Consider the following 23,559-nt stretch of genomic DNA (forward strand, 5'->3'; position numbering starts at 1 on the left):
GCTTAGGTACTCGAAAAAAATAAACAATAGATGTGGTCCATTAACCTAAACAAAAACTATTTGTGCGAGGCAGTACGTGTATATCCAAATAAGGGATGTTTTTGCTTTTGCACGTGTCCGCAAATGACAAATGACACGAACGAAAGATAAATGCATTCCAGCCAAGAATGAGACATCACTATTGTACCTATTGAAACTTAGCCAGAATAGACGTTAGTGGCTCAGATTGTATTTATTATTGATGTCAAGAGGTAGTTTAATTAGGTAGAGTGTATCGGACCACCTACACCGCGGCTGGATAGCGTGGCGATGATACAAGCTCTCTCTTGTCATGTTAATAATGCAATACGTAGTGTATAGGCATTAGGTAATATGAACACAAGTGGAGTATGCAGCGCTGCTCGGGGCAACAATAACTTCGTTATAGTCCAATAGTTTTCTGTATGATTCTACTATTCGAATATCGGCGTAACTTTTATATGTGGGTGTATTGAGTTATAGGATTGAATTAGATTAGATATTTTTCTTTCGATACAAATCTTAAAGGGATTTTGACAAAATTACAATTGTATGAATCATAAAGAAACGTAACCAAAATTCATGGGAAACGTCACTACTTAGCGAGACAAGATACAATAGTATCAACGCAGGTAGTCGCACCGATGCAGCACCTGACACGTACATAAATTCCCGTAGGTACAGATACAGACCAGGTAGAAGCAAAGAAATGGCTCCTGACATTTCACGTATTCTGTTTGAATTTTTGTACGTATTACGTCTATCGTAATCCACTAGTAAAGTCTAGGTTCATTAGAATCGTTTAGATTTTAAAAACGGTTTGTCAAAACCTTTATACACCTTCCCAAAAACATTCTTTGAGAAATGAGTCCTTATTCCTATACTCATTAGATAACATTACTCATTATCGTTTTAATATGAACTAGAAACTCATTTACACTAAGTAAAGCTATTAACTAAGTATGTATTAATAAGAATCCTTTTAATTTTTTTATTTATCCGTTGTTTTAATACACAGAGCTAGGTATCGTTGATCACATGTGCATGTGAGCGCTTTATCAAAACAACAAAAGCGCGCAGTCAAAACCTTTCCAATATTAGGTATTTTCGTCAGAGAATTGTAATTTAATACAATCTTTCTTCAAAATTATACTAGGTTATGGTAAACAGGGCTAACAAGATATCCTGCCCTCCCCACGGCGGCGGCGGCTGGCGTCGACTGGACGGGACGGCTAGAAAGTTGGAGATAATTTCATAACGCTAACCTATCATAAGCACGCAGCTTATGAGCTCGTATAAATATTATTATATCTAAGTCATTAGTTACTGTCAGCTGACATTGGGGTTTGATTTATAAATAAATTAAAACAATGATTGATGCTAGTTAATTTATACCTTATAATAGTTCATGTCTTAAAACTACAAAATTGTCGTCTCTATTTTTATCATTTCCATAAACATTATTTTATGCATTATGACAAATTGTATTAAAATTAATTTTAAAAACTACAGTTACGTTGTGCAATGATTTGCTAGTTTAAAATAGTCATAACAAATCTTTGTAAATTTTATTCTTCTTTTTCTCTCCTATATTTTTTTGGTCCTTCGGTTATTGGCTCTGCCTCGTCTACCTGAGCGCTGAGGGCTGTAGGGTGAGGGGAGCGAGTGTGCCACATCTGTCAGACTAGTGGCGTATTTTAATATAGGTAACACTGACAATCAATAGAAACAACGTTTCTTTTTTATGGCTACCTCGATTAGGTATACAGTATCATTAGGTACAGTCAACGACTATGCCTTTTAGGCGGCGTATAATGTTGTAAGAAATTCTACCGGTTAATATACTACGCAACCGTCGCCTGCGATAGCGCATTATGATTATCGAAAACGATTGAATGCTATGACTAGAAAACGTTTAACAGAGTCAGCCAAGAACCGAACCCTAAACTACCCTCTAAATTTTATATTCCACGAGGCACATTTCTATTTTATGGCCCCTCATTTAGAAGCGTCAATAAACAAAACAAAATAAAATGGAACTTTGAACGCTTCTAGTGTCGAGTCGAGGTGAGCGTAGCATCGGCGCACGCGCATGTTAGAAAAAGAGGCAAGTAGGCTTGTGTCGTTCACGAACTATGAACTGTTAGGAATAAAATCCCATCAATGACCGAAATGAACTGAATCTTTCCGTGGTCTGAGAATCGGTCTTTGCTCATTTAGTTCAGTATAGGATCGGCGAGCGCGAGCGGTTTGGATCGAGAACGAATGTGTGACTGCGCCGACCGAGAGCGAGAGCTACTTAGCAGAACAACAAAAAAAGTCAAGTTTTCATATTAAACTTCGGTTACTTACAACCTTTCGGCCCGGAATGTTACTATCTGTGGACTATTCGTATCATTTTGACACTATTCGGTCCCATTCGTTCTGATCTTTCCGACCGCAGTGGTCGCTGGTCTGGCTGAACTAAATGAGCAAAAGACCTAAAAGAGCGAACTAGTTCGTGGGAGCGATTGAACGAGATCGGAGCGGTCCGATCAACGAACGAAACGGCACAAGCCTAGAGGCAAGTAAGCTTGCTGCCGGGGTGTCGGGCAAGTTCGGGCTCCAGTTGGTGGGGCGCCTTTCCTTCGCCGCGCCGCCCGCGCCAGTACCGAGTGCGCTGCGCGAGTAAGGCCACGCCGCTGCGCTCGCCTGACCGACGCCCGCGCTTTCTTAAGCTCCACTGCATCCAAGTTTATGCTCTACTCTCCCGCTTCCTAACCGGTTACAACTGTGATCTTGAGTGACACGTAGGCTGCTTTTGTGATTTAATCGTGATCAGTGGCCAGACTGCGTCTGGTAATGAGTGACAAAATTATGTGTTCTCGGATTTGGCTCTCCAGATGATTGTGATGCGATGACCATCAGGTCGATTTGGATGTAAATTGGATTTCTATCAACGTATTCTTTAAATTGGTAAGTAGTCAATTCTTCATACTTAGAGCTATTATTTGTTACGAGTGTGTGTACTATGTACACAAGCATGGGCTCAAAGCAGTGTATGCTTGTGGGGGCGTTCGGTCGCCACAAACAAACAAAAAGCCGTAGTCCCGGTGGATGGCGTAGAGGCAACGGGAGAGAAGGAGAGAGCACACATTGTTGACACTCTTAGCGTGCCCTTTCCACGTCGTCGACTCTACGGGCATATTGAGTTGAACTTCACTATAATAAAGATAAATGTAGCTCTAGAGTCGCTTGTTAGCCTTTGTATTCATTTTCGATAATGTAGTCGGTTACAGGCTGGTAGGGAGTTGTAAATCGTGGAATATACCTTATATGCGTATAATTGACAGTCACAATTGGGAATTTACGTGAAACACAGGAATTTGTTATACAGTCTAAACTAAAATCACTCATCTATTGTTTGTATAAGGTCACGCGGGGCAAATCTCGATTGTAACTGATCCATTTTTTTCATTATTACACTATCAAGTTGAGTTCCACACGTATCCACTGAACACGGGTGCCATATTTAACCAGTGGACACTCTAATTAATAATGCAAACATTGTAAAACAGAAAAAAAAATACGTTTCATTTGACCCGCAGTCAAAATTGCCCCGCTGTACCTTATTATTTATTAATTAAGAAAGCTGACCTGATAGCTAAGGTTGAGTGCTTTTTACCATATCTTACTCAAACATCGTTTACGTATTCATTCTATTGTTCACATTGCGGAGAGAATGCGAGATATGACGAACAAGAATGCAGATATGACGAACAAGAATGCTTAGACTTCCTTTACTCATTTCTAAATTCGTTCCAAAAGATCTATTTATAATCACTTAATCAGCAAAACAATTAGAGCTCAAATTCCTAAATGGTGGTTGTAAAAGCGTAATGAATGAAAATGACATTATCAACATCCTGGGTAGTTGTAAATGAGTCACACTAAAGATAATGAAGTAGTACATACGTAGATTTGAATGCAAGATGCGTCAGGCGCCAGTCAAATTGAAATTTAACTCAAGTTTACTGAGGGCGACCCAGAGGTCAATGAGATTTTTTAAGGAGGGGCTCTACTGAACTGACATGACATGGCCCAGTTATTGTATTTAGTTTACTTAGTTACTTTAGTTAGCTCTACCAAGTACCAACTGCTGTTTGGTACAGCTTCTGCACCAACTGCAATGTTTAATGAATTAAGTTTTGTTCTAGTTACAGTTAAATTACAAACTTCGTAAATATTACTTCTTTCTTTCGACATATAAAAGATTCCTATATTAAACACATGAGAGATAATTCCACAGAACAAAAATGATCAACTATTCTAGAATGCCGAATTCAGTGGGATGGTAACGAACGATGGTATTTTCATATGCAATGCAATACAATTTCATATACATTTGCATACGTTTTATATCTCATTCCAGGAAACCTAGTCGTAACTGTAAACGTTCAACACTACATAATATTATTAAGCGCAAATACATTGCATTAAATAAATAAAGCATTTTATTTTTCGTGCTTGATTGAGGCATGGTAATTAAAAACAATAGGTAATTATTTAATGGTATAATATAATGTATAAGTAAATTACTGGAACATGCATATTTATTATAACATAATACTTAATATCACAGTAAAATTGGATGCTGATAAGCAATAATGTGTCAACCCACACGCCAACCATTTTGAGAAAATGGCGTCTAAAGATTTTTTCTCATTTTTTTGTGTTTCTCTTAAAAAAAATTGTTTTTATATAGATTGTTGTGTTTTTCAGCTATAATACGTTCAGTAGTAGTGATTATTGTAGCTTAATTTCAAAACAAACTTCAATTTGACGAAATAATGCCCTTTTCTTTTATTGCGAATTGTTCGACGACGTCAAACTTTTTCAAGACTGTGTTATGATACTTAACCCACTTTTGCTAATTGTTTAAAAATATCTATGAGTCTTAAATAAACATGTTAAAGCACATAAATTGTTGTTGTAAAATACTCTACCTATGCATATTTTTAACTTTATAAGTGTTAAGTAACATATCAGTCATGGTCACTTATGTTATTAGGTATGTAGGAATCAATAGGTACATTATTTATTAATCAAACCTTTTAATGATTTTTCTACTCCCGAACTGTTATTCGTCATTTACAGGATTGTGCGTATCGAAAAAACTGAAAACGCATTGTTTGGTTCTGTAATCATGGCAACGCATTGCATTAACGATACTGCGTGCGTGCGCGGGAAGGCTTTGGGCAGATGAGCTGACAGTGCAAACCTTTGCAATACAGGAAACAGTGTAAATTTCGCAAGAATTATTAAAAAAAAACTATTAAAAACTAAGTGCATGGTCGTTGTAAAAGTATTGTATGCAATGGTGTTTAACTGACTCCAAAATACTCGTGGAAAGTACGCCACTCATATTTCTTGACCTCCTTTAAACGCCTGTTGAATAAAATACTATAAATTAACTATTAGAGTAATGATCATTTCTAGACACATATTTAAAATTATCTGTGCTTTTTCAACAAAAAATCGTTACAAAAACCAAATAATCATCTTTAAAAAAAATAAACTACTTATCTAAAATATAAAATAGACTAAGTCATTTAAATTATGAATAACTCATGACTTGTACAAGAACAAAACATAAAATATCTTTAACAAAATAATAAACTACCGTTCAGTAAGTATTCAAAAATCAAACAATATTTTTATGCATACATTAACACGTCTTAATGTAATTAGTAATTATAAAAAAATAGTAGCTTATATTAGATTTTTATATAAACACGTACTTGTAAAAAATGTTTGCAAATTATAATAACGAATATGTATATTAATGACTTAAAATGTTCAATTTCGTACTGAATTTACCATTCATGTGCAAAAATATACTAATGGACTAAGTCATAACTTATTCAAACATAAATTAATATGAACAGTTATATTTTACAATATAGTGTCATGGTACTTACACCAAAAACGAACAATTTATGACCCGAATATAATTTAACAATAATGACTTATATTTTATAACACGGGTCGTAGCATAAAACAACGAATAAAATATTATTTTGCAATAATCATTCAAGTCTCATAGTGGGTAACTATGTCATTTTTTGCGTTTTGCAAGAATGAGTCAAGTGTAAAAAAATCGTTGATTCAACCCTCATAACACATTATTGTAATTTAAATATGTCTTCTGCCAATTACTATAATAAGTTAAGGTTCTTGACACATTAATGCAAAACAGGCAACACGCGATAAAGGATTTGTGTTAACCTATTTTTTTACTTTTGGGATAGTGAAAATTTTCAAAATGAAAAGGTCATTTTTGCAAATAGAAGTTTAAAAATCCAGCTATAACGTGGCATTAAAATCTCATTTTTTTAGTTTTTGTGGGTTGACACATTATTGCTTATCACCATCCAATTGTTATCAGTGTCAGTTATCGGTATGTATAAGGACTTCGTTATCTCTAAAAATGGTATCAAATCAATTAAATTAAGAATAATACGTATTTAACGGAGATATCGAGTTTCACAAGCAAACTAGCGTAATCACAGAAGTTCCATTAGCTACTGATTATTAATCAATCATAAGACCATAAGTGTGTACCCTATTGTATGAGTCTCTAAAACTACCCTCCTATTAACATGTATAGCTTGTCTGTCAGTGTTAATTTTAAGGAATTTATATAAAGAAATAAATAGCTGTTATTGAGTTCTCACAAACTTAGCAGCCGATAATAATGATAACCTCAGTTACATGGATTCTATTATTAACGTTTTATTAATAAATATAAACATCGCACTTCTGATCTCGGTGGATATTTGTAAACTAGACTGCAAATATTTTTGTGAAACGTATAATACATACATACATATTTTATTGAGACATTGCATGATTACTGGTTCCCACTCATGAAGTAAACATGTACGTAATGTTATGGATACATAAGGCATCAATGTTATATCAAATTCAAATTAGGTTTGCCCAAACCTATAACATATTACTATGAATGAATTATATAATTAAAAAAACTGACTTTTTAAAAAGGGTTACATATCAAACAAAACCTTACCCAAATTGCACAAAATGATTTTAATTTAGAAATTTCAATGTTTCTAAAGAAAAGCGTAAGACATGAAGCAAAAAACCGGCCAAGAGCGTGTCGGGCCACGCTCAGTGTAGGGTTCCGTAGTTTTTCGTATTTTTCTCAAAAACTACTGAACCTATCAAGTTCAAAACAATTTTCCTAGAAAGTCTTTACAAAGTTCTACTTTGGTGATTTTTAGGGTTCCGTAGCCAAAATGGCAAAAACGGAACCCTTATAGTTTCGTCATGTCCGTCTGTCCGTCTGTCCGTCTGTCCGTCTGTCACAGCCGATTTACTCGGAAACTATAAGTACTACAGTGATGAAATTTGATGGGAATATGTGTTGTATGAACCGCTACAAAATTATGACACTAAATAGTAAAAAAAAAGAATTGGGGTGGGGCCCCCATACATGTAACTGAGGGATGAAAATTTTTTTTTCGATGTACATACCCGTGTGGGGTATCAATGGAAAGGTCTTTTAAAATGATATAAAGTTTTCTAAAAAACATTTTTCTTAAAGTGAACGGTTTTTGAGATATCAGCTCTCAAAGTCGTAAAAAGTATGTCCCCCCCCTCTATTTTTATAACTACGGGGTATAAAATTCTAAAAAAAATAGAGGTGATGCATGCTAATTAACTCTTTCAACGATTTTTGGTTTGATCAAAGTATCTCTTATAGTTTTTGAGATAGGTTGATTTAACTGTAATTTTGGTTAAATATTTGCTGCTACGGAACCCTTTGTGCGCGAGCCCGACTCGCACTTGGCCGGTTTTTTCATATTTTTTAAACATATGGTTCAAAAGTTAGAGGGGGGGGACTCACTTTTTTTTCCTTTAAGAGCGATTATTTCCGAAACTATTATATTATCAAAAAATTATTTTAGTAAACCCTTATTCATTTTTAAATACCTATCCAACAATATATCACACGTTGGGGTTGGAATGAAAAAAAATATCTGCCCCCACTTTGCATGTAGGGGGGGTACCCTAATAAAACATTTTTTCCCATTTTTTATTTTTGCACTTTGTTGGCGTGATTGATATACATATTGGTACCAAATTTCAGCTTTCTAGTGCTTACGGTTACTGAGATTATCCGCGGACGGACGGACGGACGGACGGACGGACGGACGGACGGACGGACAGACAGACATGGCGAAACTATAAGGGTTCCTAGTTGACTACGGAACCCTAAAAAAAATAACTTGGTAATGTTAAATATACTTGTCGTCGTGAAATCAATGTACCCGTTATCGTTATCACTTATTATCATTTAATCGCTAAGTTCAAAACGAAGGAGGTCAATGTTGTTTGTAACGCCTTTCACATTTTTGAAGCAACAAAAGCATCTGAATGATTCAAAGCAAGTAGTATGAAAGCCTACTCGACAGTCGCATCACGTAGTTATCCTCTATCCCTTTTACGTTATTTAAGCAGACACCAGATTTACTGTAACACACATTTCACGCGTGACAACGCCAGAAGCGGCAATAAATTATACGCTGATATGTAAAAATGGCGAAAACTGTCATTTATCGTCTATGCGCGGTACTTGTAGGTTATCCTCTGGGCACGGCAGTGAGAAATATTCATTGTGGTCGACAAAGAAAGAACCGCAGTTTCCCGAGCCTCGCCCGCGTGGGACCGACGCCGCGGCCACGCCGCAAGCTCAAATGTCAACCACGTCTACGTAATTGCAAACGTATCTTGTTTATACCTTACATAGGCATGTACATGTAACCCCATCCAGAAGACACTTTCCACACGCTCAAGTTGCCATCCGCTTAGACCCCAAAAATTTAACTGCTGCGCGAGATGATAAATAGTTAAATACATAGCATAAACTTTCAGTATTTACATACTCAAAGAAGGCATCAATAGTAGAAACAACCCACCAATAGCATTCTTACTCCTCAGAATAATCTTATTCTTCAAATAGATAAAAACTAATTAAAATTATTAAAAAACAAAAGAACCCAAAGAACAATTAGAATCCGAACTCCTCTATCACAGATTGTACATAGTGATAAATCTACTTTTTTTTAAACGATTGATGACCGAGAATGACGCATAATCTGAGACTGCTACTTCTGAATTTGACTGTACTACATTATGTTCATGATATTTTCCTTTGCTAGTTACTAAACCAGCCCACCCCATAAAATATTCATTCTCCCTTCTTTGCATTTTCGTATGTTTCTTATTTCGTATTCGAAGTTAGTGCGCGACATCATATTTATTACTTTTGCTGTTTCAGTCTGTAACAGATGTTTGCTTTAATATTTTGGTCTAACACGAACTTAATTATGTTTTAGTGCGCCGGTTGCAAAGTCGAGCGTACTTAACCAATATCGATGATGCAAAGATTGCTCCGTAACATAATTTATTAGAGTAACGGCGCTATTACCTTCCGCTCGATAACCGCTCGTTTGTTTAGCACAGTAATTGTGCCGCCAGATCCAGCGCCGATAAATTGTACGTTCACAGAAGTAATATATACCGAACCGGCAGCAGAATTGGCGTTAACGAGGCGCAGTGCACCGATGTTCTGTTAAGCGTTTTGCGAAAATGCAACAATCGGTGTGCAAAAGAAGAGCCCAGCGTTATTTTACTGCAACACGCCTCTACGCCTTGCGCAGGCACCCCACTCAATCCTTTGAACCACATCTGTGCACTGAATGACGCCTTCTGTTATGGAAAATCACAACCCTTTTTAGTTACAAAGCTATTGACAATTGTTTAAGCAAATGTTAAGTTAATGTAGCGTGAAATACGCTTTGTTTCTTTCTCCCTCTAATGTTATAGTCATTCATTTTAATGTGTTTATATAGCCATAAGAATCACTCGACACGTACTCGTTCTTTCTTCTCTGTCTAACCATTAACGACAAACGTGATGTGAAGTTTAAACCAAAGCGCACTTGTAACCTGCATGGTTTGGCTGTAAACAATATAATCTACAATAGAGCGATGTTAGAGCTGCATAAAATTATTGGTGCCGAGAGGGTAAATGTAGTACTTATTAATTATATTTGTGACAATGCATATCAAATTGGATGAATTCAGTTATGGAATAATCCGAATAGATCTCTTCCGAGTTTCAGTATCATGTGTAGCTATAGTCATGGTGGTAAACTAATTGTTTAAATGTACTCCAAACTAATAGTCTAGTAGCTTATCGCAGAAGTTCGAATGTTTTAAATTCTTCAAATATATAAAATTTTAAAAGCATCCATGAGCATATTATCAGACTTTGCTCTGTTAAAAACATATGCTAAAAATAACCTAAATTAATGTTGATATAAGTATCAATGAAAGTGTATAGAATTTTTTTAAACAACGGTCACTGTTCCAAACTGCAGAGACTTTACTGCAAAGATCTATAAGGATCTCTATCTGTCTAGACAAACCCCAAAAAGTAGGTAATTCTTATGCATGAATACAAACTTTTTTTTTTATGAAATAGGCAGCAAACGAGCAGACGAGCCGCCTGATGGTAAGCAGGCATCGCCGCCCATGGAAATAAGCAAATAATAGAAGAAACTGTATCAAATAATAAAAGATAGACCTTAAAAGGAAAACAACAAAGCAGGCAGTCAACCGATCACGGCCGACGCTACCAGACAATCGAGTTTTGCTTCTCACAATCACGAGACAGGTTAGCATGGCCGAGAATAGTTAAATACGAAAAAAGTAGAATGCGAATCCTGACAAACGGGAGGATGCATACCTCCTGCGTGCGTTGCATCCCGCACCGTGAGACCGCGCCGGTTCGCCTGCAGCTTCGTGCGTCTGGGCGACATCCACTACGTTATTACCATCATTTATTTTTTCTTATTCACTCGATTTCCATATTGACGATGAAAAAAAGCTTGAAATAGCGTGAGAAGCAAACTTGATCATTCATTAAAAACATGTTTTCAATGACTAAGTATACCTTCAGTGATTAAATACTTATCTGAACTCTGATAACATAAATAGGTAGCAGGGTACTTTACTACGCAGGTAGATATGTGTTATAAAAGTGCAAATGAGATACCTAATTAACAACGAGGTCACGTAATTATTAATTACTTTAAGCAGTTTGTTTTTAAGGAGTGTTATGATTAACTGGTTAAATTTCCGGTGTCCCACGAATATAGAGCTGCCTTGTACCACGCATGTGAAGAGATAACAATCATCGATGTGAGATAATACATTAGTCCACCGGTTGCCAGTCTAATTTCAGAACAATTTAACAGATTTGGCTCCTAACCATTTATCTTATTTTACAAGAATAAAATCTTGCGCAGCTGCGCGCTGCAATTTTCCATGATCGAAACTTATTATAAATTAAAGAAGCCCGTCGCGTCTACCTGTAGGTGGAAACAGTTCTAAATGTTTCGATTAGATTACCAAACTTCTGCCATTTTTTGACCGTAACTTTCCCATAAATATAATAGTACATTACATCAGAGGCCGGGAAAATGAGGAATCCGTTTTCACGCCGAGGCATGTACAGTGCTTTTCTCAAACATACAATGAAATAAAAAAAAATGCTCTAAAGGACAATATTTTATAAAAAAAAGTTACTTTGCAGGCCTAGGCCTGAAAAATAATATGAAATCCCTTTACAGTCCTCTCGAGTTGTTGCGCCCAAAAAGCCATACTTCCCAGCCCATTTTAAGGAACGTAAAGACAATATTTCATTGCATGTTTGAGAAAATGTACTTATTTACCTACCTATAAATAAGTAATGTTTTGCCAATATTGTACGAACACCAATAAAATAAAACATAAACCAATCTTATTGAAGATTGCTCAACTAGGATTTCATGCATGATAGACACGCCTATTCATGTGAAAATAGAGATAGGGATATTTGCGACAGAGTTGACCGCGTTTTACGGGCCATCAATATCATAATTGATGTAAACGCAGCTTAGTGGATGGGCTTGATGTATTATTGCCTAATAGCAGAGTCAGCAGAGACCAGTTAATATAAAAGACTGCCAACCTTCAAACATCACCCAAAACTTTTCAATGACAGCGAAAATTGTAAAGCGCTTTAAAAATATCACTTAAGTCAGTATCCTAAATCGCAAAGTTGTACCTATGGTACCTAATCTAGTTTGTCTGGCTGATGGCTGCACTAACACTAACTATAAGGTGTATAAGGAACATCTTTCATCTTTCTTAAGTTACAAACTTACGAATAGTTTAGACGACTGATTTAAATAAGGTGTATGAAGCGTCTAAATACCTAGTAGTAAGTATTTAGAAATTCCAAAAGGTATTAACAAATAAAACATTCTTATGTGGATCGTCACGTAGTTACCTCTTGATTAATTGATTTCTCTAATTATTAGTTAAATGACTGCGTGTACGCTTTTGACATGTATTTTTGTTTGTTTCAGATCACGTGGCGGAGGAAGATGGCGCGCGTAGAAAGGACGAGATAGGCTGGTGGCACAATGGCCGTCGCCCGAGCTGTGCTAGTGCTGCTGGCGTCCACAGCGCAGGCGTGGATGCCCGATGCCAACGCTCGCATACATATCAAATATGGTAAGTAGTTAAGTACTTATTATACATAGTAGCAGAACTAGTAGAAGTATAGAAGCTGAAAGCCAGACACTTAGCGATTGTTTAGTTGACACGATCTCTATTGCGGGGGCCGATTCTGATGTACCTAATCATGTGACTATCTACAAGATCGTATCAAAACAATAATGAAATCAGAATCGGCCTCCACGCCTATTACAACCTACTGGCGATGTTCGACGACTCATAGTGATAAATATCGTAGTGCAATTTAAACTTCCCGTGTAAAAAGCACCGTCAATAACCGTCCGTTACACGTGTTTACCTGATCACGCTATCGAATTTATAATTCACAATTACACAGGTGCAAGGACCCAACAAAGCGTGTCATATTTATACGTGAGAATTTCCCGACCGATGATTACGAAATCGTAAATTCACATTGTTGATAAACGCTGCACAATGAGTGCATTGTTCGCTTGATCCCAGATATTGGGCCTTGCTAAAAAATGGATGTTAGTTATGTGGAGGAAAAAATGTATAGATTGCTTAACAGGAAAATATGGTAGGCATGATGGGTAAAATTACCTATTAATTGTTAATAGTCGCATATATTCACTATTTTTTAATTTTTATTATGATATATGGTTCCATTTTCCTCGGCTTTAGGCTGTGTATTACGCACGAAGCTGGTAGTGGAAGGGAAAGCTGTCACTAAACCTAACGGACAGCGTAATGTGGCGGTCGGGTAATGCGCGGCCACAAATCGCAGGTCATGCTTGCTCATTCCTCCACTAGCTTGCCCGTAATACGACGAATATTAATTTCATACCGAATCGTAACTCCATTAAGTCAGTGACTCGGTATAAACTAAGTTATTATCGATTTGTTACAGGCGATGAAACTTCAGAACAGTTCGTCGGCGATGCGGCAGCGCCAGATCATTTCCGTATTTTAGATAAGGATGACTTCTCCATTATTGTCGGTGGCAGGTAAGCTATACTTAAACCATTTGGATATCCTTAGTCCTTAAAGCAAATATTGGTTACAACATGAACTCGTCGACAAATGGTGTTCAGAATTGTAGGTTCATGGTTCAGCCATCTCCAATATCACTATACTAATAGATACCGGCCATTGTAATTGATCTCTCACATTTTAGAACCCCCTGGAATTTAGTACATATGTAATATGTAATGTATCGTTGAAATTAATGTTTAATATTATTTCTCCATGTTCTTTTCTATTCGCCAACGTGGTGATGATATTTCCGGTCGTGCCAGGGCCCATGTCTGGAATATGTTTGCTCGCCTACCTCGTAACGAAAGAAAATAAAATATATTTTTTCCTGTGTGAGCCTCAAGTTTTATCCGAGCTCTAAACGTGATGATTACCAAGTAAAACAGAATTAGCATCGAATAGCCTAATTTCCATAAAAAGATGCTACGCGGGGAATGTTAAGTTGTGTTTGGGCAGGTGTGCAGTGTGCACCTCGCCGTCTCGGCGCTACGACCCGCTACTGCTCCAACGAAACGCACCTTGTTACGGCTTGCATATTTAATTGTCGCCACTAATTTAACCTATTTTGTTCCAGAAACACTGTCTACAACCTCAGCCTGTACGACTTGTCGGAGAATTTAGATCAGGTAATGTTTATTCATTATTCATTTGCATGTTAAAGGATATTATTCTTTGGAGAAATGCTATTCTTTAGGTGGTATTGTGTCTTTACCCGAGTTGTTAAAATGCATTTTTATTTTATAAAATCTCCGGTAGGTACAAAAAATACATCCGGGAATATCAAAGTCTTTCAACTGCGATATGTTTCGATATTGCTAGGGACCGACAGGCGGTGCGGTGCACAAAAAATGTTACAAGGCCGGGAACCGATAGTATTTGATTTTGGAGCAGACAACAACCAGACCAGTGTTGCTAAACGGTAGCTCGGCGAGCCGACCTTTGCTAAGTGCCGATAGATAAGGGTTTATTAGGGCTCCGTAATAAAAAATTAATAAGGATCTTATAACGAATAATCTTTGTAATTCATTCCATCATATCACAGTCATATGTATACTGTACATGATTTATAGTATTTTTAACCGACTCTAAAAGTTTAGCCGTGATTAGTTTTAAAACGAGCAAACCATTGAAAATATAGATAATTTAATTACCTCCTGATTGAGAATAGTTTAATTATTATTTAGTTAAACAAGAAAAGTTGTTGTGTCTAGCAAATATAACTTATAACTAGTTAAAAGAATGCATAATCAAAACAAGATACTATGCTACTTGATATAGACTCCGAAAGTTCTGGATATGTGAAGTCACTCTTTTTTATTTATACTTGGTAGTCAAGAACATTAATTACGGAACCCTTGAAGCGCGACGGCAGTTTGGGCCGGTCGGCGACCCGCCGGCGCAGCCGCCGAAAGCCACGTATCGCACTACTACAGGTTTATGTATCTAATCTTGCGCAAACAACTTTACAACAGCTCCCCGTCCCGCTGCTTTCCGCTGCACTCTCTGTTTATTCTTAGTTACGACCCATTTCGCTCGGCGAACTGTTTATTTTGTAAATCGTGCGAGATTATTTACTTAAATAAAAATGTTGTTTCGAAACAACACAATATGTTGTTGTTAAAAGATATCCGACTCAGTATGGATAACGCGATTTCTTCCGCCAGAAGAACTGAAATTTTAATTCTTGTGGATTAACCACTGTTAACTTACTAAGTACTTAAACGGAATTAACGAAGGAAAACGCGAAAAAATGTTACCTACTTTTCAAATGGTGAGGATAAAACGCAAACTAAGGCAATGGATGGTATTGCCTCAACGTCTTTTAATTTTCATGTAAACGCGAAAAAAGTAGTGGAAAATAGAAACTCAAAACGGAAGTTTTGTGTTTATGCAGTAAAAATGCTGAATCCATGACAACATAGCTTTATTCGGGCCTAAATGACGTTGCGCACGCTAGGGGATGACTGATAATAGATAACCGAGAGCGCCGCTTGGCAATTCATAATTCAAGCGGGCAACGATTAATGGCATCACAATGTGCGCATGAAACAAAAATACGACGGACGTAGGGCGGCTCGAGGGTGTTTGGCGCGCTGCCATCTCCGCCCGATATTGCTTTAGCGCAGCAAAATTCGATCGCTGAAACTAATATTCTATTAATTCATTCTTGAGGGCAGCTTTGTAACTTAGAAAGTATACGTATTAGTTAGATCAAATAGTTAAATTACTGAAATTACCCACCTGCTCTATGTGATAAGTATGAACAAGTAAAAGCTCTCCAAAAACACATACATACTTTACTTAATTATTATCGTCGTGAATTCCGTAATATCTATTCATTCTGAAAAAGTTTTTTTCATACGGCTTTAATACATATAACTTGGTAACAACTCTACTCAGTAAGTATCTACACTACACGTACCTATGTCGATGATGTTCCTAATCGTTCTTATGTTTTAAATCGGAAACCTTGAAAAACACTTTAAAGTTTCATGTCACATGTTAAACCTAGCCCTATCGTTGAATAATTCACGTGTGACTCGGTGCCCGTACGATAACTCGAAGCCCGAATACTAATAGCCAAGGGTACCTAACATGCTCGCTACGCCTTATATATTTTTCTGCCGCTGAAAAAAATATTCACGTAAATAAGAACTAATAAATAGGTATGATGTTGTAATTTTATATGATGATATTTAAAAGCTAAGTTAAGAATATAAAAAATCTGTAAACAAATAATTTACGACAAGAAAACAATAGGTAATTGTAATTTTTTACTAAACTAGAATTTGGGGCGTCGCCCCAGTTTTGCGCTTGGGCTAAAGTCTTAGTAACTTAATAGGCACTGTTAGTTATAATAGATAGAACGCAGCGTAACGGGACTCTAAGTACTATCAAATGCGCGACTAGAATTCTCGAAGCAAAGTGCAATACCTTGTAACTGGCAAGTAGAAAGATACCTTGTCTCCGAGATTTATTAATAGGAACTTAACTGCCCACGTGCCGTTAGCTACTTTCATGCACTAAACATAAACCGACTTAGTGGAATATTTTATGATGGCGCATGTAGGTATATTTGTTAACTAAGTAGATACTTTGAATGAGTTTAGCCATTGATTTCATATTAAAATATGGATATGTTTTCATGACTTTTTTGGAAAGGAGATACTTACGAACCTTTATAATCCAAAATAGGTCCCTAAATTTAAAGAGCGAAATTCTAACTCAAATTATGTATGTATAGGTATACGTTCCTTGTGTTCACTATGTTGACCAAATGTGTCCCAACTCGGTTTAAAGGTTTAAATGAAAGAAACTAATAATAAGTAGGTAGTGAGAGCAGGAATAAAACATATAATATTTACATATGATCATACAAAACTGGTCTACTGAATTTATATTAGTCTCTTGTAGTAAACGTGTCCGAGATGAGCAGCTGACATTTGTTTGCTCACGACACAATAAGCTGCTGTCACTTTACAACTAGCTGTTACGAAACGAGCTCACGCTCTTTACAAATTGTGCAAATGAGCCAAAACGGAACATGACTGTATTGATTATTTAATCAAGTTGTATTGATACATACTGTGGGAGTTTCATTAGTCATCCTTTGATACATTCATAACATGGTTGGTTTACATTTTTAAGTTTATAATACATTTGTTCGCAGCGCCTGGAATGGAATTCGACGGATGCTCATACGGAACTATGCCAGTTGAAAGGAAAATCACTAGACGAATGTCAAAACTACCCCCGCGTAGCAGCGAGGTCGCACGGGCGTTTGCTGGTCTGCGGCACCAACGCGTTCAAACCGCTGTGCAGGCGGTACGCCCGACACCCTCCGACCCAACACCTGGAGGAGTTCGACGGAACCGGCCGCTGCCCATACGATCCGCAACACAATTCGAGCGCCATATTTGCCGGTAAGCTTCACAAGCCAATATTTCCTTCTAAATGCCAATGATGAGCTTAACCTTTATGAATCACAATTTCCTGGCTGCGGCGTGATCACACATAGCAATGATCATCTAAGGAGAAGGCACGACGCCGCGCCACCCAGAGAGGGGTTGCACCGAACACGACGCGACGCTGCGATATGAATCAATTTATAGCCTTTACAGTTAGTCCCATCCAACCCACATTAGATGCCGTTATATTCTAAAATTCTAGTGATAATCTGCAAATATAATACGCTATAATAAGAAGTAAAACGAACAACGTGCACTTCGAAACCGCTATTCAAATTACAGTTAAACTTAATGACAGTAAGTTCGAGTAATGTACAGACACGAATGGGATGAAGAAACCGCATAATTAGTGGCACGATTCCTTATTTGACTCTTACCTATCCGTTAATGGACTTGCCTGTAATTTGCATAAAACATTGAGACAGCTGAATGTCTAACCTACTTACTTTCACTATTTTTACGACATAACATAAGCGTGATACTACTACCTCTGGCATTTATTAGAAGAGCTTGTGGGTATTCTCGTAGTAATGATTAAGTATAAGTAAGTACATAGGTACTTACTCTCTTTACGGGGACAGATAATGTAAAAATACACGAGCTCTTGTACATAAAACAGCAAGTAAGTAAGAGGAGAAATTACACGATCTATGTTATGTATCTATATCATAACTTTTGATTATTTGCTTTGATTGGCGAAGTACTAAACTGTACTTTGTTTTGTGAGTTAAACCAATAAACTGTATGTTTTTTTTTCAGACGGTCAGTTGTACACGGCGACAGCGGCGGACTTCTCCGGCACGGACCCGCTAATCTACCGTGAGCCAGTGCGCACGGAGCGCTCAGACCTGCGCCTGCTCAACGACCCCTCGTTTGTCGGCGCCGTTGCCTCCACTAGCCACGTCTACTTCTTCTACCGCGAAACCGCCGTCGAATACATGAACTGCGGCAAGGTAACACACAAACTACCTGTGTTATTGCGTCAATATCAAAATTACACGCCATTTAATGTCATAATGCTTTAAAAGTAATCTGAGGTTTGCTCAACGATAATCATGGCGGTTAACTAATATGTTATGATGGCTATTTTTTTAATGCTCGTTTCGCTAACTTTTATTTTTGTTTTAGTCGGTGTATTCAAGAGTAGCCAGAGTGTGTCTAAAAGATAAAGGAGGGCCACACACATTCAGTGACCGGTGGACATCATTTTTGAAGACCCGCCTTAACTGTTCAATGTCTGGGGAATATCCATTTTATTTTGATGAAATTCGTAAGTATTACTGATAATTGCTGTCAAATTTGGGTGTCACTCAGTGTCAAAATAGGTGAAACCTTCGTGTCTTAAATAAAACTCTCACAACGCTCCAAGTTTTCACTTTTCGAACGAAAAGAGATGCATAAATAACGCATTATAAATATTTCAGAGGCGACAACGGAACTAATCAACGGCATTTATGGCAGTGGCAGCAGCAGAAATGACATAATATATGCAGTATTTACTACACCGCAAAATGCTATTGGAGGCTCAGCAGTGTGCGCCTTTGCCATGAGAGATATATTAGACGCATTCGAAGGACCGTTCAAAGGCCAAGAAAGTATGAACTCTAACTGGCTGCCATTAGAAAAGGACAAAGTTCCTGAACCTAGGCCAGGTGCCTGCGTAGAAGACAGCCGGACACTATCCGACTCGGGAGTGAACTTTATTAAAACGCATCCCCTGATGGATAAGGCAGTTTCGTCGTTCCTGCAGAGGCCAATATTGACGAGAGTTAGTTTACAATATAGATTCTCAGCTATCGCTGTTCATCCTCAAGTACAGGCCATGAATGGCAACAAATACGACGTTATATACGTCGGCACCGACGACGGTAGGGTAATAAAGGCAGTGAACGTCGCAGCCAACGATGGAGTTTTCGATTCGAGTACCGATGAATACGGTAGAAACCCCGTGAGGACGGCCGTGATCTCTGAAGTGCAAGTGCTACCACAAGGCGTCCCGATCAAGCAGATGCACGTGGCCCTCACTACGGAGAAACTGATAATAGCGTCGGGTGACATCATTAAAGCCGTCTCATTATCACACTGCGGCAACGTGCAATCGTGCAGGTATGGCAGCGTTTTATTGTTTACTTTAGTTTTCTTGCCTTATCAGTTAAGTACTAAATGAAAGTACATTATCCGATACGTCAACTGGCACACCTAAAAGTTATCTTTCTAGTTATAATTTTATTAGGTATTATCCTACTGTACTGATTAGATATTGTTAACTTTCAGGGAATGTGTGGCACTGCAAGACCCTCACTGCGCATGGGACTCGAAGCAACAACAATGCGCTTGGGTCGGAAACAGACAATTTCCGAACCCAGAGAGATTCCTACAAAATGTAGAGAACGGAAAGACTGAAATATGTAATAAACTTCCCGCCCTTTTACCGGGCGACCGACATAGTAATAGAAATCCGGGCACAAAGAAGCCCGTGATATCCGAACCCGACACACGAAAGACTGATGACTTTCAAAATGAAATATTAATAGAAGTGGTCGAAACAAATGTTCTATCCGAAGAGAAAACTAACAAACACGAAACAGGTAAATAATGTGTACTTCTGATCTTAATAACCACAAAATTAAAATTTTGAAAAAACCCCCGACTGTGACATAGTGGACCGATTTTCATGAAACATGCCTAAGAACACTCCCGACTAACTCAGCTTTCAAACAAAAAAAACTAAATCTAAATCGATTCATCCGTTCGGGAGCTACGATGCCACAGACAGACAGACAGAAACGTCAAACTTATAACACCCCGTCGTTTTGTGCGTCGGGGGTTAAAAATCAAGCCTATCAAGACAATAATTTAACCCCTCGTATGCTTAGACTATTACTTTAAATTTCAAGGTCACTATTTCAATGACCAAAATTGACAGGCCGCATACGAGGGGTTCAACCCTCAACTAATTTATGTAAATAGCTTGATCTTAGAAAACAGATAGGCTCTACCACATGTAACAACTAGGCGGATTTGAACAATCATTTGTTACCATACCGATTATGTGAATGTGTTCTTCTACACTTAACTACAATAACTACCAAAAACTATCCTAAAATAATATTTATTCCTATGTTATATTTGGAATACACTTTTTTTTTAAATAACACAAGATGTTAATAACCGAAAATAAAAGAAACGTATTCGTTAACAGATTCACTAACAGTGGCCGCGGCCGACGGCAACATCTACAGCGCGCAGGCGCTCATGACGGCCGTAGTGGCGTCCTGCCTGGTCACCCTCATGGTGGGATTCGTCATCGGATATCTCTTCTCCCGGCGATTTCGACACCCATTTTTTACCGATACCTCACCGTTCAATGAACAACACAATCATTTAAACAGGTAATTATACAGGAATGAATGAATTCTTAGTATTAGTAATTAGTAGAGTATTTTATAGGTAATTAACAAAATGGTAATAAAATTTAGTGAGTTAATGATTTCTATTAGTAACTAATTTTATAACTGACTGTTTAAGTCTAAAATTGTACTAACAGCAACACTCTTATTAACTAACCATCGGTAGATCTTATGCCCCTGTAATAAGGATTACAAATGTACAGCTAACAGTATTGTCAGTGGTATGAAGCTGTTTTTGTCATGGAGGATTGTTTAGTTATGCTTAAAAATATAAACAAAAACATCCTAAGATGACACATTTGTTTCCAGGCTAAGCCCGCTAGAAACGCCATTGAACGCAAACTCAGCGTACCTGCCGCCGCGTTCCAAGAACGTGAACATGGTGGCGAACGTGTGCCCGCTCGCCAAGCAGGACAACCTGCACCTCGAGCTCGGCAAGGAGCGCACCCTCGACCTGCGCAACTCCACCGAGTCGCTCGACAAGGATCTCAAGTGCGGAACGCTACAGAAAGTTAAAAAGACTTACATTTGAAACCTACCCAAGCAAACCTTTTACGGGTCCATTGACAAGTGATAAACATTTCGTGCCAAGACGAGAACGGACTAGTGTTACAGTGAATAGTGTGCAGCTCTTGTAAATATTATGTGTGGTTGACGGACAACAATAAATACGTATCCCGGGACGTTCATATGCGCCGATATTGAAGCATTTTATTTATATAGACTTATCAGATGTAGACACGACTAGTTAGTATCTAAATGGTTGAAGAATGAACGAGGTGTTTAACACTAAAACTGAATTTGTTGTGGAAAATACACACTTGACTGTTATATTTAAATATGAACATTTTTTTGTGTTATATCGTATTATATCGGTTTTAGTATTGAATATCTATTTAAAACATTCCATAGGTAATTACAATAGAAATAAAATGCATTGAGCTATGTAAATATTATATTAAATTTGTATATAATGCTGAAATAGCTAGCAGGGAGAGCTAATATCATACTCGTTATTCAAGTCTGTGAAGTTAATCAATACATACGTTGGGTCATAGTAGACAAAATATATAGAATTAGATTGTACATTGTTTCTATTATGTAGATGCAGAGTAGAAGAAGCTCAAAAAAGTTACATATTACAAATATGTTCTTATATTGAAATAGATCATATTATAAATTTCGTTGAAAATAAAATATAATTATAGCATTAAAATTGCTGTGCTAAGTGCATAGTGCCTTGTAGGTTGCCAATTTAGTGCCTAAAATGTATGAAAATCGGGTGTATAGAAATAAATATCCTGGTGATTATGATTCAAGCTGCATCAAATTACTTAAACATTATTTCAACTAGTGACATGTATGGTTTTATAATTATAATAATGTAAATATTATTAAATGGTATTAGAAATATCAATATCATATGCTTCCCTGCATGGTTACGTAAACATTACTCCTGTTTCATATAAAATTAGTACTACAATAAGTTTGATTACCTTCCATAATCATATTCTGAGTGTGCACCTACTCATAATTTATTTCTATAAACTGACTTGAATGACCTAAATCTTTACATTAAGGTAAATTGGGCTGAAATAACCACCAGAGATCTAAAAATTAGCAAGTTTTCCCACCGTGAAACAAAGTTTTAAGATAAGGAGATAATCTGTTCGTGTACATATACTACTTGACTAGCAGTAGAAAATAACGCTATTATATAGTATCATGACATTTAAATAAAATGTTATTATTATAATTTTATTTTAAAATATTTACCTATTTTCTACATAAGTTTTCAAGCAATTGTAAAATTGTGATGTTTTAATGAACAGAAATCAAGAAATCCAGTATACTCAAAATCACTTTTTGTTTTACATATTTTTTATATTGTAGTGAACCAATTAAATATTTAGCAATTTTATCAATTTCCAATAATACTGGAGAAATAAAGTATTATTACATTACGACGTAGTTTCAATTCCATATCTCACATTCTGAAAAACCCCTAAAATGCTAATAGTTGAGGAAAAAATAACAGTAGGTACCTACGAGTATGAGGGAAACGGACTCCCATTGTTAGGTGAACATAATATATCAAAATCCCTTATGATCCGAAAGCAAGAGGGGTTTTAAAACCGAAAAATGGGTTTTTCGAAATTATCTTGGAAACATCATAGCTAGCAGAGTTTTATTTAATTTTTTTTTTATTTCATGTTGCATGTCTAGATAATTGAAGCTTACATCATAAACATGACATGAGGTATCACTATCATATAAATCCCGTGTACTATTGGGTTGGTAAGAAAGTAATGAGCGATCGATTGAATTCCACATAAAATTTTTGAGAGAGTTCTAGAATCTTCTGTGGTCGAAAGTATATAAAGGGCGAGTCGCACAGTTTCTCGTCAGTCATTCACTAGCTGTCGCCGAGCTAATATAAGGAAGAAAATGGACGAATTAAAAGTGCATGTAAGGCATTGCTTACTATATGAATTTCAGTCTGGCCATTCAGCCGCCGAAGCAGTGCGTAATATATGT

The 23,559-nt window shown here is 37.0% G+C and overlaps 1 protein-coding gene across 1 annotated transcript; it reads left to right on the top strand.

Moving 5' to 3' along the window:
- Positions 1 to 2,633: 2,633 nt before the first annotated feature.
- Positions 2,634 to 22,985, top strand: LOC125225481 (semaphorin-1A-like). Its single transcript, XM_048129225.1, has 11 exons — positions 2,634 to 2,973; positions 12,500 to 12,647; positions 13,519 to 13,615; positions 14,218 to 14,269; positions 17,314 to 17,566; positions 18,371 to 18,564; positions 18,740 to 18,881; positions 19,036 to 19,717; positions 19,886 to 20,199; positions 20,814 to 21,003; positions 21,331 to 22,985. The coding sequence occupies exons 2-11, from the start codon at positions 12,557 to 12,559 to the stop codon at positions 21,551 to 21,553; spliced, it is 2,238 nt and encodes a 745-aa protein (XP_047985182.1). The 5' UTR covers positions 2,634 to 2,973; positions 12,500 to 12,556; the 3' UTR covers positions 21,554 to 22,985.
- The last annotated feature ends 574 nt before the right edge of the window (positions 22,986 to 23,559 follow it).

This window comes from Leguminivora glycinivorella, chromosome 4, assembly GCF_023078275.1.
Source record: "Leguminivora glycinivorella isolate SPB_JAAS2020 chromosome 4, LegGlyc_1.1, whole genome shotgun sequence".
In the NCBI taxonomy this organism is placed as follows: domain Eukaryota; kingdom Metazoa; phylum Arthropoda; class Insecta; order Lepidoptera; family Tortricidae; genus Leguminivora; species Leguminivora glycinivorella.

Coding starts and splice junctions, on each gene's coding strand:
- LOC125225481 (XM_048129225.1), top strand. CDS start 12,557: ATGGCCGTCGCCCGAGCTGTGCTAGTGCTGCTGGCGTCCACAGCGCAG. Junction 19,718..19,885: donor GGCAACGTGCAATCGTGCAG/GTATGGCAGCGT, acceptor GTTAACTTTCAG/GGAATGTGTGGCACTGCAAG. Junction 20,200..20,813: donor AACTAACAAACACGAAACAG/GTAAATAATGTG, acceptor ATTCGTTAACAG/ATTCACTAACAGTGGCCGCG.